At 43.6% G+C, this 15,949-nt stretch overlaps 1 protein-coding gene across 5 annotated transcripts in view; it reads left to right on the forward strand.

Annotated features, from left to right (window-relative positions):
* Positions 1-15,949, forward strand: part of EVC2 (EvC ciliary complex subunit 2) — a 165,317-nt gene that overhangs the window by 51,139 nt on the left and 98,229 nt on the right. For all 5 annotated transcript variants that reach the window (XM_024992973.2, XM_024992972.2, XM_024992975.2 and 2 more), the window contains 2 exon segments: positions 5,373-5,507; positions 8,183-8,322. In XM_024992973.2, coding sequence (XP_024848741.1) covers positions 5,373-5,507; positions 8,183-8,322 — 275 coding nt within the window.

The following is a 15,949-nucleotide window of genomic DNA, read 5'->3' on the forward strand; positions in this document are numbered from 1 at the left end:
AACAATGTTATAGGAGGAACTTCCCTGGTGGCTCAGTGGTGAAGAACCCGCCCGCCAATGCAAGAGATACAGGTTCTATCCCTGGGTTGGGAAGATCCCCTGAAGAAGGAAATGACTACCCACTCCAGTGTTCTTGTTTGGGAAATCCCATGAACAGGGGAGTCTGGCAGGGCACAGTCTGTGGGGTCACAAAGAGTTGGATGTTACTTCATGACTGAGCATGCGTGCAATACAGAAAGCAGTAAAGAGAGACCTCCAGTTATAGCCGTGCAGCAAGCCTAGAAAGTAGCCAGTCCTCGGTAGAGCTGGATGTCAGAGAGCTCCTGGAGTGACGACTTTAAGGAACAACAACAACAACAAAATGACTCTCTGCAACAACTAATATCATTAAGGAAACGGATGTTACACCAGGAAGAAAAAGAAAAGCAATGAGAAACCCCAGGAAAAACAAAAAGTTACACAGGGATGTGTTGGCCCAAATTGAAGTAATCTTAAAAATATGTCATGATTTTGAAAATTGATAGGGTAAGAAAGGGCACTGCATTAAAAATATGTCACTTTTAGGGGCATGTATTGGGCTTCCCTGGTGGCTCAGACCAAGATTCTGCCTGCACTGCAGAAGACCTGGTTTTGATCCCTGGGTCAGAAAGATCCCCTGGAGAAGGGCATGGCAACCCACTCCAGTATTCTTGCCTGGAGAATTCCATGGACAGAGGAGCCTGGCGGGCTACAGTCGGTAGCGTTGCAAAGAGTCAGACCTGAATTGACTTAGCATACACACGCACACAGGGGTGTACATTTAGTTACACAGGATTACATTCAGTTAATTTGAGTGAATATGCATATCCATTCATATGCAGTGAATATGTATGTCTAATCATAATCATGATAGTCTTTAATTTCTTTTATTTTTAGAATTAACTTATAAACCACCACAAAGACTTAAATGTGATTGTAGAATATACATACATATACGCATGTATAAAATAAATAATAAATTCTGGAGGGCAGAAGTAGTGAAAAGAGATGGAGGAGGAAAATATCGGGCCTTAGTTTCACCATGTTTCTTAGTAAGAAGACAAGAAATATTCTCTAAATTTAATGCCATAAAAATTGAGTTTCAACTTTTCAAAGTTAGGCAAAGATAGCTAACTGAATATAACTATTAAAATTGGGAGGAAGTGTAAGGAGGGATATAAAGCCTTTGGGAGGTAACAAATCCTTCAGATTTTTAGGTTAAAAATTCATGACCTAAATCCACATCTGTCATAGCAGGAATGCATAAACAATGTGTAATGTTGATAAATAGAGAAATAAAGATGCATGTGTAATTTTTAGCATATTTAAGTTAACTAACCATTCTGGTTCACTAAACTATAGAAATTAAAACCAATATCTATTTAACTATCTAACCTCTGGAAGCCTTTGACTGTGTGGATCACAACAAACTGTGGAAAATTCTGAAAGAGATGGGAATACCAGACCACCTGATCTGCCTCTTGAGAAATCTGTATGCAGGTCAGGAAGCAACAGTTAGAACTGGACATGGAACAACAGACTGGTTCCAAATAGGAAAAGGAGTACATCAAGGCTGTATATTGTCACCCTGCTTATTTAACTTCTATGCAGAGTACATCATGAGAAACGCTGGACTGGAAGAAACACAAGCTGGAATCAAGATTGCCAGGAGAAATATCAATAACCTCAGATATGCAGATGATACCACCCTTATGGCAGAAAGTGAAGAGGAACTCAAAAGCCTCTTGATGAAAGTGAAAGTGGAGAGTGAAAAAGTTGGCTTAAAGCTCCACATTCAGAAAACGAAGATCATGGCATTGGGTCCCATCACTTCATGGGAAATAGATGGGGAAACAGTGGAAACAGTGTCAGACTTTATTTTTTTGGGGCTCCAAAATCACTGCAGATGGTGACTGCAGCCATGAAATTAAAAGACACTTACTCCTTGGAAGAAAAGTTATGACCAACCTAGATAGCATATTCAAAAGCAGAGACATTACTTTGCCAACAAAGGTCCGTCTAGTCAAGGCTATGGTTTTTCCTGTGGTCATGTATGGATGTGAGAGTTGGACTGTGAAGAAGGCTGAGCACCGAAGAATTGATGCTTTTGAACTGTGGTGTTGGAGAAGACTCTTGAGAGTCCCTTGGACTGCAAGGAGATTCAAGCAGTCCATTCTGAAGGAGATCAGCCCTGGGATTTCTTTGGAAGGAATGATGCTAAAGCTGAAACTCCAGTATTTTGGCCACCTCATGCGAAGAGTTGACTCATTGGAAAAGACTCTGATGCTGGGAGGGATTGGGGGCAGGAGGAGAAGGGGACGACAGAGGATGAGATGGCTGGATGGCATCACTGACTCGATGGATGTGAGTCTGGGTGATCTCCGGGAGTTGGTGATGGACAGGGAGGCCTGGTGTGCTGCGATTTGTGGGGTCGCAAAGAGTCAGATACGACTGAGTGACTGAACTGAACTGAACTGAATTGAACCTCTGGGAAGCAGAGTTAGAAGAGGGTGAAGAAGGTCACATAGGTTATTCACTTTTCTTTTTAAACCCTTGTCTTCTGTCAAAAACCCATTTTCTCCCACTGGCATGCATGTGTTACCTTGCTTCTCAAAATTTACAAAATGGCTGAATGATTGCCCATTATGTGGATAGAATAATTCATAGAATCTTAAAATATTTAACCATTCTCCACATTGTGGAGCATTTAGGATACATCCACATTTGTTATTTTATTTAATGTTCTTAAAAACAGTCTTATATGTAAATAAATCTTCTGTGCATATCAACCAACCTGTGTGTAAACTTTTTTTTTTACTTTATTTATTTTAATTGGAGGCTAAAGGATGGGATGTGGAGGGAGGAGGGAGGGAGGTTCAGGATGGGGAATACATGTAAACCCATGGCTGATTCATGTCAATGTATGGCAAAAACCAACCTGTGTGTAAACTTTTATGTATAGCTTCGAATTATTTCCTGAGGCATGAACCCTAGAGGTGAGGGATGGACTTTTTAAAGCCCCTGGTTAAGGACACAGACATTTTTTCCTTCATTTTTGAGTATAGACATTTTGGTAAAAACTCTCCAAAGGATCAAAGTATCATCAAAATGGGAGGCTCTCTCAAGCCAGGCCTGTTTTCTTTCTTTTTTTTTTTTTTTTAAGTATTTATTTTTATTTATTTATTTCAGCTGCACCAGATCTCAGTTGCAGCATGCAAACTCTTAGATCTGGCATATGGAATCTAGTTCCCCTGACCAAAGATTGAACCCGAGCCTCCTGCGTTGGGAGCACAGAGGCTTAGCCACTGGACTACCAGGAAGTTCCCAGGCCTGTTTTTGAGATAACCTTCTGATGAAATGAGTGGTTAATGGCCACTACATAGCGCCTCCCTTTCTGGACCAGTGGAGTCGCCTTGGGTCACCCAGCCCACAGGGGAAGGCAGGGCAAAAATCACATTTCGTGAGCGAGTTTCATGGTCAGGCCCTCTTCTGATGACTTCGCTGGACTTTGTTCATGTCTCTTGTTTAATCCTCAGCACAACCTTTGGAGGGCTCTCATCTCTGTCTTACAAGGAAAGAGCAAAGGCAAAGAGAGGTGAAGTGAGAACTTCCCTGGCTGTCCAGTGGCTAAGATGTTACCTTCCAATGCAGGGGGTGTGGGTTTGATCCCTAGTTAGGGAGCTGAGGTCCCACATGCCTTGCAACCAAAAGGCAAAATATAAAACAGAAACAATATTGTAACAAATTAATAAAAGACTAAAAATGCTCCGCACCAAAAAGAGAGAGAGAGAGATGAAGTGATTTGCCCAATGCCACATGGCCACGGGGTAGCAGAGCTGGGCCCCACGCCCAGTGGTCTGAGTCTAGAGCCCAGGCTTCAGCTGCTGTGCTGCTCCAGGCCCTTGTCTGTGAGAAGCGTGTAGTCTGGGTCAGCCCTGGCCAGTGCCAACAGGAAGAGCATAATCACACAAGGGAGAAAACATCTCCTTCTTATTAGCTTCTAGCATGTAGCCTAGTACCCAGTAGACACCCAATACATATTTGTCAATTAAATAAAAGAGTCGAACTTTGCATGCATATCCTCTGGGTTTTTATTTGATTTACTCTCCCTGCTGTGAGAAGTAATGTTTTTATCCCCATGTTACAGATAAGAGAACTGAGGTTCTCAGAGGTCAAGTCCATGGCCCCCAAATATTGTTACCTTCCAGCTCTTTTGATAGAGGAGGCATTCCAATTCAGGTCTGTAGGATTTGAAAGCCAGAGCTGTCCTCATTTTACTCAAAGTGTCTTTGGGAGAATTCAAGGAGTTAGTTCTTGTGAAACCTTTAGCCCAGGGGTTCTCAGAGAGTGGCCCCTGGTCAAGAAGGACGGCAGCAACCCCTGGGAACTTGCTAGAAATGCCTCTTTTCGGTTGCTGCCCAAGGTCTGGTGATGCAGAATCCCTGAGGGTGGAAACACAGGCCATGCAGGTGATTCCGATGTGAGCCCCGACGTGAGAGCACGACCTTGGCCCCAGGCCTGCCCCATGCTGAGTGCTTAGGGAGATGGCAGCTGCTGCTGTCTGGATCCCAAAGAGATCCCATTCCACCCCTCCCTCTAACCATCATGTTCTGGATCTCAAAGAGATGGTGGAGGGAAGGGTGGAATGTGGGGGAAGTCTAGAACTTACTGCTTCTCACAGTTGTTACTTGGTGCTGGCCACTCCTGGCCCATCAGTGGATCCACATTAGTCCCAGGATGTCACAGAGTGGAGCCCGGAGGAAACCGTCCAGGAGAGAGTACGCTTGGCACATTGAATGAAGCTAGCATGAGCTCTGCATCTCACCCTGGATGGTCATTATTGGGCTTTGCTTCTGCTGTGTGATGCTGCCCCTGCCACGTGCATCCTCCAGAGTGACCCTGATGTCCAAAGTGGGCTCCACCCCTAATGGGTAGTGGTCCCAGGGCCGGGGGAGTGGACAACCTTAAGGGAAGTTGAGGGCACTATGGATTCTTGCTCTGGCCTCTGCAAAATTCTGCCTGACTGAAAGCATGTCATGGTTCCTTCCTGCTGCCTTAGGATTGTTACATATTTGCTTGGGGAATTTAACATTCCTGAGTGCCTGTGATGTACCAGCCTTGGGGTGGTTGGTCCTGTTGTGTGCAAGCCTCCATGCTCAGCTCCTTGAAGTGCTTGGGCCCAAAGAGGTTCAGCAGTGGTCCCAAGACAACCAGCTAATAGGAGGCAAAGCTCCATCCAAACCGGGCTGGTCTCACTGACTCTGTTCTTGCTCTTCTCTAACTCAGTTGTAACTTGCCTTGAAAGATGTGAAGTGTGACCACGAACAGATCTGTTTCTCTCTCTTATCCCACAGGTTCTGCCAAACCACGGCCTCCACGCAGCAGGGTTCTGCGTGGCCTTCATCCTCTCCCTGGTGCTGACCTGGGCTGTGCTTTTTTTCATGGTTCGATACCAGTGTGTGAAGGGAAGCTCGCTTACCAGACATCAGGTGGGAATCCACACACATCTTCTTCCTGGAGGGCAGTTGGTTGGTGGTAGATGTGAGGTTCAAGTTTATCCTTCAACTCTGGAAGGGATGTCAGGACCCCCGGGGAACCATGATGCATGCTCAAAGCTAGGCCCTCCTGCACAGACTCAGACTGCTTTCCCGGGAGGCATCCCCAGCATTAGCTGTTTTTAAAAGCTCCCTGGATGATTCTAACCAGATGGCCAGGATTGGGAACCCCTAATTCTGGCTGAATCACTGAGTGCCTGCCTGTGTGGCCCACTGTGCATTCATGCCACACCCTGATTCAGGTCCTGGTCTGCCCTTCGTCCTCAGGATGAAGCCCAGACGGCTTAGCGCAGCTTATAAAGAGAGCCCCCTGTGGTCCAGCTTCACACCCCGACATCCCACTCTAGACAATGACTGCTGAGCTCTCCACACTCACCAGGATGCTTCTGTAATACTCCCTCTGCTCTTCAATGAGCAGGATTCTGACACATCCTGTAAGACTCATCTCTGGCCTTGCCTCTCCTTGGAAGTCATCACTTGGCCACTACCTGGCTGAGTCAGGGGCCCTCTCTCTGGGTTCTTGCCCTGGCTTCTGGACCACCATCCTCCCCACTGTTTATCCCCATCTGTGAACTCCTCAGTCTCTGTGTTCCTGTCTTGGTCTGCATTCCCACAGAAGCACACCCTGAGACCAGGATCCAAATGCAAATAGTTTATATGGAAAGTGACCCCAGGAAGTAAAGGTAGGGGATGGGGGAGTGAGATGGGAAGGAAGGCAGCCAGTCAAGCTACCACCGTGGGTACCAGGCACTTCTTCATCCCACCTGGGAACTCGGGACATTGTAGAAGCAGCCTCAGAGTCATCCTGCCTGAAGGGAGAAAGAGAATGGGTATTGAGTTATGAAATGCTGCTGGTTGAGGACAGGGGTGGGGAGGGGGCCAGGACAAAGGTGCTATTTCCCTGAAATGGAGTCTGAAGGGCCAGAAGGAGCCTTCAGGGAAAGAAGTGTAGGTGTTGGCTGGTAGATCTTGGGCTCAAAGGCACGGAAGAGCAAGGGCAGGGGTCGTGGTTGGAGGACTGATGCTGGCTGCTGTAATCCCCATTGCCTGGTAAGGAGCCTGGCACTTGGCACTTAGTGAACATGTGAAGGAATGAGTCTCTACCATCACCCCGCAGCCAATCAGAGGATGGACAGACGGAGGCAGGGAAACAGGTTGCTGTCCTAGGATGAGAAGTCACTGCTGGGAGTGAGCACCCTGAGGGGTGGTTCATTTCTGCAGGACCATGGGGTCTGGGTGACTGTTACCCAGAGGTCCAGCAACTTGAAAGGAACATTTGTCATCTTTTTCCTTCACCATGTAGTGAGGAAACTGAGTCCAGTAAAGCCAAACAGCCTTCAGGGGGCCGAGTATAGGCTGAGACCTGGCTTCCAGGGACACCCCCGCCTCTGGAGGCTGGTAGTCCTGTCCCGTTGTTCACTTTGTCTCTACTTCCTGGAGGAGAGACTTGTCATTTCAAAGTGAGGTCAACCCACAATCTCCTTGACAGGCAGAAGTGAAGAGAAGAAAAATAGCCCATCTAATGAGACATTCTACTTACTCTCCCAAAGCTGTTATCAATCACAGATGAGCAAGACTCACCCTGCTCATTCGATGAAGGAGCAGAATTCATTTCTTGGAGATTAAAGGCTGATTGTTACAACCACGGGAGGAAAGCAAAGTGTGAATTTGATTTAAGATCTAAGATTTAAGATTAAGAAGACTCTTGTAGTATTTTTTTTTCCAACGTCACAATATGAAATCTTTCCACATTATAAAATTTTTTTTTTCTTTGTGGTGGTAACCAAGGAGAAAATGTGTTATAAAGCAGAAGGCAGCCCTTAGAGTTAGGTAGACTTCGGGTCAAATACCATGCAGGCTCTTTATGAACTGTGTGAACTCTAATAATGTCATTTTCATCTCTCTGAGCTGCATTTTCTGTATATGTAAAGTGGGGACATCAATACATTTTGTGTGACATTTTCATGATGTAACTCATACAAGGCACAGGGACAGAAATTCTTAAATGTTAGTATAATTATGCATTTTTGCGGCATTATTAATGTCAGAGAGCAACACAGATACATCATCTATCCAATTGAAGGATTGAGCTTAATTATCTATGATGTCACTTCCATCTGACAACTCTATATTCTGATTAGAAGCCAACCAGATCCATGATGTTGAAGTCCATCTGCCATCTGTTAATATTCTTCTGCATCACGATGACGATGACGATGATGGTGATAATATGATGGTGTTGGTGGCGATGATGGTGGTGATGGTGATATATGATGGTTTTGGTGGTGATGATGAGGATGGGGGGACAATGATGATGATGGTGAAATATTTGTATTAGATCTTTATAGTTATAAAGCTCTTTCTATCCCCTGCTTTGTTTTATCCACACAACAAGTCTGTGCAAGGCTACAGGAATTATGATTCCATTTCTTTGATGAGAAAATGAGGCCCAGGAAAGTACAATGTTGTGCCTGAGTCTTGTCTGCTCACCAGTGGTGAGGCCAGCTAGATTCTCTGATTACAGATCCCCATGTTCCCTCATGACTTTTCCAGCATGTGACATTCACAGGAAGGCCCACTCAACTGTTGTTCCTGAAATTCTCTTGAAGGTTCAGCATCACGAAAACAAGCTGGAGCACTCCCAGTTCACCTCAGCTGATGGTGTGAATGAAGATCTCGCTCTCAATGACCAAATGATAGACATTCTATCTTCTGAGGACCCCGGGAGCATGCTTCAAGCCTTAGAAGAGTAAGTATTCTGAGTCACATTATATTTCCGCAGGTATCATGAATGTTCTATCTACAGCAGCATGAGAGCAAATGCTGAGCATATTTCATTCATTAATTCATCCCACTTATCATTCATTTGTCACTCAGTAGTCGTAATCTTTGGAAGAAAAGTTATGACCAATCTAGACAGCATATTAAAAAGAAGAAACATTACTTTGCCAACAAAGGTCCATATAGTCAAAGCTATAGTCATGTTTGAATGTGAGAGTTCGACTATAAAGAAAGCTGAGCACCAAAGATTTGATGCTTTTGAACTGTGGTGTTGGAGAAGATTCTCGAGAGTCCCTTGGACTGCAAGGAGGTTCAACCAGTCCATCCTAAAGGAAATCAGTCCTGAATATTCATTGGAAGGACTGATGCTGGAGCTGAAACTCCAATACTTTGGCCACCTGACGTGAAGAACTGACTCATTGGAAAAGACCCTGATGCTGGGAAAGATTGAAGGCAGGAGGAGAAGGGGAAGACAGAGGATGAGATGGTTGGATACCATCACTGACTCAATGTACGTGAGTTTAAGCTCTGGGAGTTGGTGATGGACAGGGAAGCCTGGCGTGCTGCAGTCAGTGGGGTCACAAAGAGTCTGACATGACTGAGCAACTGAACTGAACTGAACTCAACTGAGTCATAATCAAACAACTGCCATGACCTGAACACTATGCTTGGTATTTAAGAAAAAAGATAGAACATAGTTTGAGCTGTGAGGCAGTCTGACCTATTGGGAAGACAAACACAGAAATGGAAGTGACCATGAAAATTTGATGAGTACCATGCTAAGACTGGGGCTCGCCGAACACAAAAGAAAAGGTAATTACCTCTGAGCAGGTCATAGAAATGCTTCCCAGAAGAAGAGATATTTTAACTAATTCTTGAAGCTTTTCAAGTAGATTAAGAGAAGAAAGGCTTTTCAGGCAGAAAAAAGGGCAGATGTCAAGACAGGAAATGAGCAAGTTATATATGTTTGGTGAAGTGTCAGTAACTCAGTATGATTGATGTGAGGATTGGGGTCTTGAGTAGTGTAGTGAAGGAAAGGAAGTGACATATTGAGAGAGAATCCAGACCAGGCGATATGACTGTTGGCTAAACTGGGTTCATCACTTTTCTTTTTGTCTATTTATCTATTTATTAACCTTTAAGGACCAAGATCAAAGTATGTTTATTTTATTTTTTTACTTATTGAATTAACGTTAGTTTATAACATTTTGTAAGTTTCATGTGTACCACATATTTCTACCTCTGTATATATACAGAAGTAGAGTATATTTATGTATATATTTAATATTGTATATATGTATATATATTTATTATTTATTTATGTGTATATATCTATATATATGTATATATAGGTGTATATATATGTATATACACAGAGAAGTAGAGTATCTGTGTGGGTATCTACAGCATGCTCACCACCAAAAATTTAGTTTCCATCCATCACCGTACAGTTGATCTGCTTTATCCATTTCATCTTCCCCCAGCAGCTTCCTCTCCAGTAACCACGATTCTGTTCTCTGTATCTATGAGTTAGTTTTTCTTTGATTTTGTTCGTGTATTTTCATTTGTTTTCTATATTCCACAGATGAGTGAAATCATATGGTATTTTCCTTCTCCATCTGACTTATTTCACTTATATAATACCCTCAAGATCCATCTGTGTTGTTGCAAATGGAAAGATCTCATCTCTTTATGGCTGAGTAGTATTCCATTATCCATTCATCTGTTCATGGCCATTCATCTGTCATCCATTATCCATTCATCTGTTCATGGGCATTTAGGTTGCTTCCATAACTTGGCAGTTGTGAGTAATGATGCAGTAAGCATGGGAGTGCATGTGTCTTTTCAAAATAATGGTTTCATATTATTTGGTAAATACCCCAGAGTGGGATAACTGGATCATATGGTGGTTCTGTTCTCAGTTTTTTGAGGAATGTTGAGACTATATTCCATAGTGGCCATTGCTGTTGTTTAGTTTCTCAGGCATGTCTGACTCCTTGTGACCCCATGGACTTCAGCATACCCGGTTTCCTCGTCCTTCACTGTATCCAGGAGTTTGTTCAAACTCATGTCCATTGAGCTGATGATGCTATCCAACCAACATTCCCACCAACACTCACCAGATAATAGTCCTTCTCACAGGTGCAAGGTGATACCTCACTGTGGTTTTAATTTGTGTTTCCCTAATAATTCATGCTGTTGTTTTCACTTGCCTGTAAGCCATCTGTATATCTTCTTTGAAAAATGTCTATTCAGTTCCACCCATGTTTTAGTGGGTTGTTTTGTTGTTGTTGAGTTGTATCAGTTCTTTATATGTTTTGGATATTACTACTTATTAGATATAATTGCTTGCAAATATCTTCTCCCATTCAATAGCTTTTTAATTTTGTTGATAGTTTTCTTTGCGGTGCAGAATCTTTTTAGTTTGCTGTAGTCCCAGTTGTTTATTTTTGTTTTGATTCTTTTGCCTGAAGAGACATACCTGGGGAGATATTGCTAAGACTCATGACCAAGAATGAACTGCCTATGTTTTCCACTAGGACTTTTAGAGTTTCAGGTTTTACATTGTAGTCTTCAGTCCATTTTGAGTTGATTTTGGAGTATGATGTGAGGTAGTGGCCTAGTTTCTTTGTATTTGCATGTGCCTGTTCAGCCTTCCCAACGTCATTTATTGAAGAGACTATCCTTTATCCATCGTATGTTCTTTGCTGCTGTGTTGTAAATTAATTGTCCATATGTGCATGCATTTATTTCTGGGCTCTCAATTCTGTCCCATTGATCTATGCTTTTGTGCCAGTACTATGCTGTTTTGATTACAGCTTTGTAACATAGTCTGAGATCGGGAGTTGTGATACCTGCAACTTTATTTTTCTTTACCCTCAGGATTGCTTTGGCGGTTCAGTCTTCTGTGGTTTCATATAAATTTTAGAATTTTTGCTCTATTTCTGTGAAAAATGTGCTTGAGATTTTGATAGGGATTTCATTGAATCTGTAGATTACTTTAGGTAATATGGACATTTTAACAAGGTCATCCTTTCAATCCACTAGCATGGAATATCTTTCCATTTATTTGTGCCTTCTTCAGTTTCTTTCAACAGCACTTTGTACTTTTCACTGTCCATGTCTTTCACCTCTTTGATTAAATTTATTCCTAGTTATTTTATATTTTGTGTTGTAATTGTAAATGGGATTTACTTCTTCATGTCTCTTTCTGGTAGCTCATTGTTAACATATAGAAATGCAACAGATTTTTGTGTGTTGATTTTGTACCCTGCAACTTTATGTGTTTGTTTATTATTTCTTTCAGTTTTTTGATGGCGTCTTTAGGATTTTGTATATATAAAGTCATATCATCTGCAAATAGTGACAGTTTTACTTCTTTCCTTCCAATTTGGATACCTTTAGGTTTTTTTCTGGCCTCATTATTCTGGCTAGGACTTCTGATACTGTGTGAAATAATTTCTCCCTTTGTGGGTGTGTGTGTGCTCAGTCACTCAGTCATGTTCCACTCTTTGTGACCCCATGGGCTGTAGCCTGCAAGTCCATGTAATTTTTCCTGGCAAGAACTGGGATGGGTTGCCATTTCCTCCTCCAGGACATCTTGTTGACTCAGAGATATAACCCACGTTTCCTACATTGGTGGGTGGGTTCTTTACCACTGAGCCACGAGGGAAGCCCCTATTTCTCCCCTTAAGTCTGTTAATAATTGTTTTATATATGTTGGTGCTCCTATGTTAGGTGCAAATACATTAATAACTTTTATGTCTTCTTAATAACTTTCCCCCCTCATAATAATATACTATCCATTTTTGTCTTCAGGTCTGTTCTGCTTGGTATGAGTATGGCTACACACCCTTTCTGGCCATCATTTGCTAACAATTTCATCCTCTGTTCCTTCGCTTTGAACCTGTGTTTGTCTGTAGAGCTGATGTGGGTCGCTTGGAGGCAGTATGTAGTTGAGTCCTGTTTTTTAATCCATCCAACCACTCCATGCTTTTTGACTGGTGAATTCAACCCATTTACATTTAAGGTTATTATTGATAGATGAAGACTTAATACTACAATTTTGTTTTCTGGTTGCTCAATCTCTCTGCTGTTTTTTTTTTTCTCCTTGTGTTTCTGTCTGCTATTTTGATTTGATGGTTTTCTCAGTGTCCTCTTTTTTATTTTTTGTCTTTCTCTTCTAGATTTATGTTTTGTTTTTACCGTAATGTTTGTGTAAAACTTCTCATAGATAAAATAGTCCTTCTTTTCCTGATGGGGCTTCCCAGATGGCTCAGCGGTAAAGAATCCACCTGCAATGCACGAGATACAGGTTCGATCCCTGGGTCAGGAAGATCCCCTGGAGAAGGAAATGGCAACCCACACCAGTATTCTTGCCTGGAGAATCCCATGGACAGAGGAGCCTGGCGGGCTACTGTCTGCTGCTGCTAAGCCACTTCAGTCGTGTCTGACTCTCTGCAACCCCATAGACGGCAGCCCACCAGGCCTCCCCATCCCTGGGATTCTCCAGGCAAGAATACTGGAGCGGGTTGCCATTTCCTTCTCCAACGCATGAAAGTGAAAAGTGAAAAGTGAAAGTGAAGTCGTTCAGTTGTGTCTGACTCTTTGCAACCCCATGGACTGCAGCCTACCAGGCTCCTCCGTCCACGGGATTTTCCAGGCAAGAGTACTGGAGTGGGGTGCCATTGCCTTCTCTGTCTACAAGGTTGCAAAGAGTCAGGCATGACTGAGCACACACATGCTGATAATATCACTGTGTGGGTTCCATCTTTTTCTTCTTCCCCTTTTATGTTTTTGTTTTTCTCAAATTATCCATTTTTATGTTGTGAGTTACGAAACTGAAGTAGTTATCATTGTTTCTTCTGCTTTCCCCCCTCCTTTAACCTTTATGCTGTAATAAAATGTTTTAAAACCTATTTTGGGGAAGAGTTCCAATTTTCTCATTCTGTTTATCACCTTACTCAAAATTTTGGGTACTTTGCCTTTTTGTTTCTGGTCAAAAGGCTCCTGTCAACCCTTCTTGTAGGCCAGGTCTAGTGGTGATGAACTCCCTCAGCTGTTGTTTGCCTGAGGAAGCCTTTAATTTCTCCTTCATATCTGACTTATAACCTGGCTGGATAGAGTATTCTTGGATGACAGTTTTTATCTTTCAGTGTTTCGAGAATGCCATTCTGCTCCCTCCTTGCCTGTAAAGTGTCTGCTGAGAAACCTGCTGGTAGCCTAACAGTGATTCCTTTGTAGGTTGCTGTCCTTTTTACCCTGGCTGGCTTTAAATTTCTTTCCTTCTTATTGACTTTCAACAATTTTAATGTAATGTGTCTTGGAGAAGGTCATTTTGCATTGAGGTAATTAGCTCATAGGTTTGTCTAATTCCTTTCCCAGCTTTGTGAATTTTCTGTTATTATTTTTTAAATAAACTCTCTGTTCCTTTCTTCCTCTCTTCCCTGGGATGCTCATCAGCCTAACGTTACCCTTCCCAAACGAGCTGAATAACTCTCTTAGAATTTTCCTCTTTTTTAACATCTCATTTCTCTTTCATCTTCTTACCAGTATCATTTCTAGATGTCTATTTTTGGGTTTGCTAATTCTCTCTTCCATGTACGCTGCTCCATTTCCAATGTTTTCTAATGCATTATTTACCTTGCATATGTGTTCTTCAGCTCCAGAACTTCTTTCTGATTCTTTTTTTGAATTTGGTAAAGTATTCCTCCTGTTCATTAATTTTGTTTCTTGGTCCACTGAACTGCCTTTCTGAGTTTTCTTCACGACAGCTACTTTGAATTCTTTATGCGTTAGATCTCAGTATTCCGTGACTCTGAGTTTGGTTTCTGAAGAATTGTCATTTTCTTTTTGTGGTACATTGTTTCTGTGGTTCTTCGTGGTGCTCGGTGAGTTGTTCCTCTGCCAGTGCACTTGAAGGGGCAAACATCTTTTTGATTGATTCTGAGCTGCCTCTAGATATACTTAAGAATTAACACTTTTCATCCTTCCCACGTGGCACTAGTGGTAAAGAACCCGCCTGCCAGTTCAGCAGACGTAAGAGACGTGGGTTCAGTCCCTGCGTCAGGAAGATCCCCTGGAGGAGGGCATGGCAACCACTCCATTTTCTGACCTGGAGAATCCTCATGGGCAGAAGGGCCTGGTGGGCTACATTCCACTGGGTTGCACAGAGTCAGGCACAACTGAAGTGATTTAGCAATAGCGATAGACAGCAGTCCTCCACTGCCCTTGTCATAGCTGTGGCTCCATGTCCTCATCATCACGCCTTGTGCTTCTGGTTACTTGGTGCCTTGCTGTTGCCAGCATCACTGGTACTGCTACCAGGAAGAGGGGCTCTTCTGCCACCTCTGGGAACCCCTGAGTTGCAGGTGCAGCCACCACAGGGGGAGGGTTCAGGTGGGAAGGAGCTGGAGTCACATGGGCACCTCTAGCAAGTCCAGTGTTGTACGGTTTATGGGCTCTCCTGCTGGAGGTAGAGAGCTGGGGGACCAGAGTCGTGGGTAACTCAGAGGCTGGAGGGACAGGGTCCCAGGTCCGCTGTCATTGCCCAGTTCCCTGCAGCCATGGCACTGCTGCAGCCAAGCTGTCCTCATCTGTGCCACCTCTTCCTGGTGCTACAGGGCAGTATGGGGCTGTGGGCTCATCTGCCAGGGCTGGGGAGACCAGGACTACAGGCATCAACTCTGCTGTTCCCCTGGGTCTGCCTCCTCTGTCTGTTCCTGTGTGTCCACCTTTGGATGTACAGGTGTGTGGAATTCTCTGACATCCTGTTGGGCGAAGACACCTTTGTTGCCTTGTGGGTGTTTTACTGATGATAGATTGAAGGGGGAGGCAAAAGGGAATGTCTCACTCCACCATGATGCTGATGTCCTCCACCACAATCCATTCCTTTTTTTTATTGAACCTAGAGTGTTTTGCCTGCATGTGTGTTAAGTTGCTTCAGTCACGTCCGACTCTTTGCAGCCCAATGGACTGCAGCAAGCCAAGCTCCTGTCCATGGGATTTTCCAGGCAAGAATACTGGAGTGGGTTGGCATGCCCTCTTCCAGGGGATCTTCCCAACCGAGGGATCGAACCCGTGTTTCTTACATCTCCTGCATTGGCAGGTGGTTCTTTACCACTAGCACCACTTTGGGAAGCCTTTCTAGTGTTCTATGTATGTGTAATTGAACATAGAGCCAGACACGGTTCTAAGAACTTTACAAATATGTATAATCCTCATAAGAACCCTAGGAAGCAGGTAACGCTCTTTTCGCCATCTTACAGATGAGAACTTAAGGTTAAGAGGCTTGCCCCAGGGTACACGGTAGTCAGTGAGAGGACAGGTTTCAAACCCACTCAGTTTCTCCAGGCTGGGCACATGGGTCACAGTCTGCTGGCTGACTGTCACTCAGCCCCATAGTGTTCTGCTCAGTTACAAGCTCAGAGGCACAATCGAGCAGCTGTGTGATCCTATCTCCCTGGAAACAGGTGGCTCATAGCGATGGACCCAAGATCCAACCAGAAACGAGAGTGTGGCCTCCTTATCTTTAGAGGGACTGTTCATTGCCTGGAGAGGAGAGCTCTGTTGTGTCTGATTCCCAGCACCTTGTG

This window comes from Bos taurus, chromosome 6 (assembly GCF_002263795.3).
Source record: "Bos taurus isolate L1 Dominette 01449 registration number 42190680 breed Hereford chromosome 6, ARS-UCD2.0, whole genome shotgun sequence".
Lineage (NCBI taxonomy): Eukaryota > Metazoa > Chordata > Mammalia > Artiodactyla > Bovidae > Bos > Bos taurus.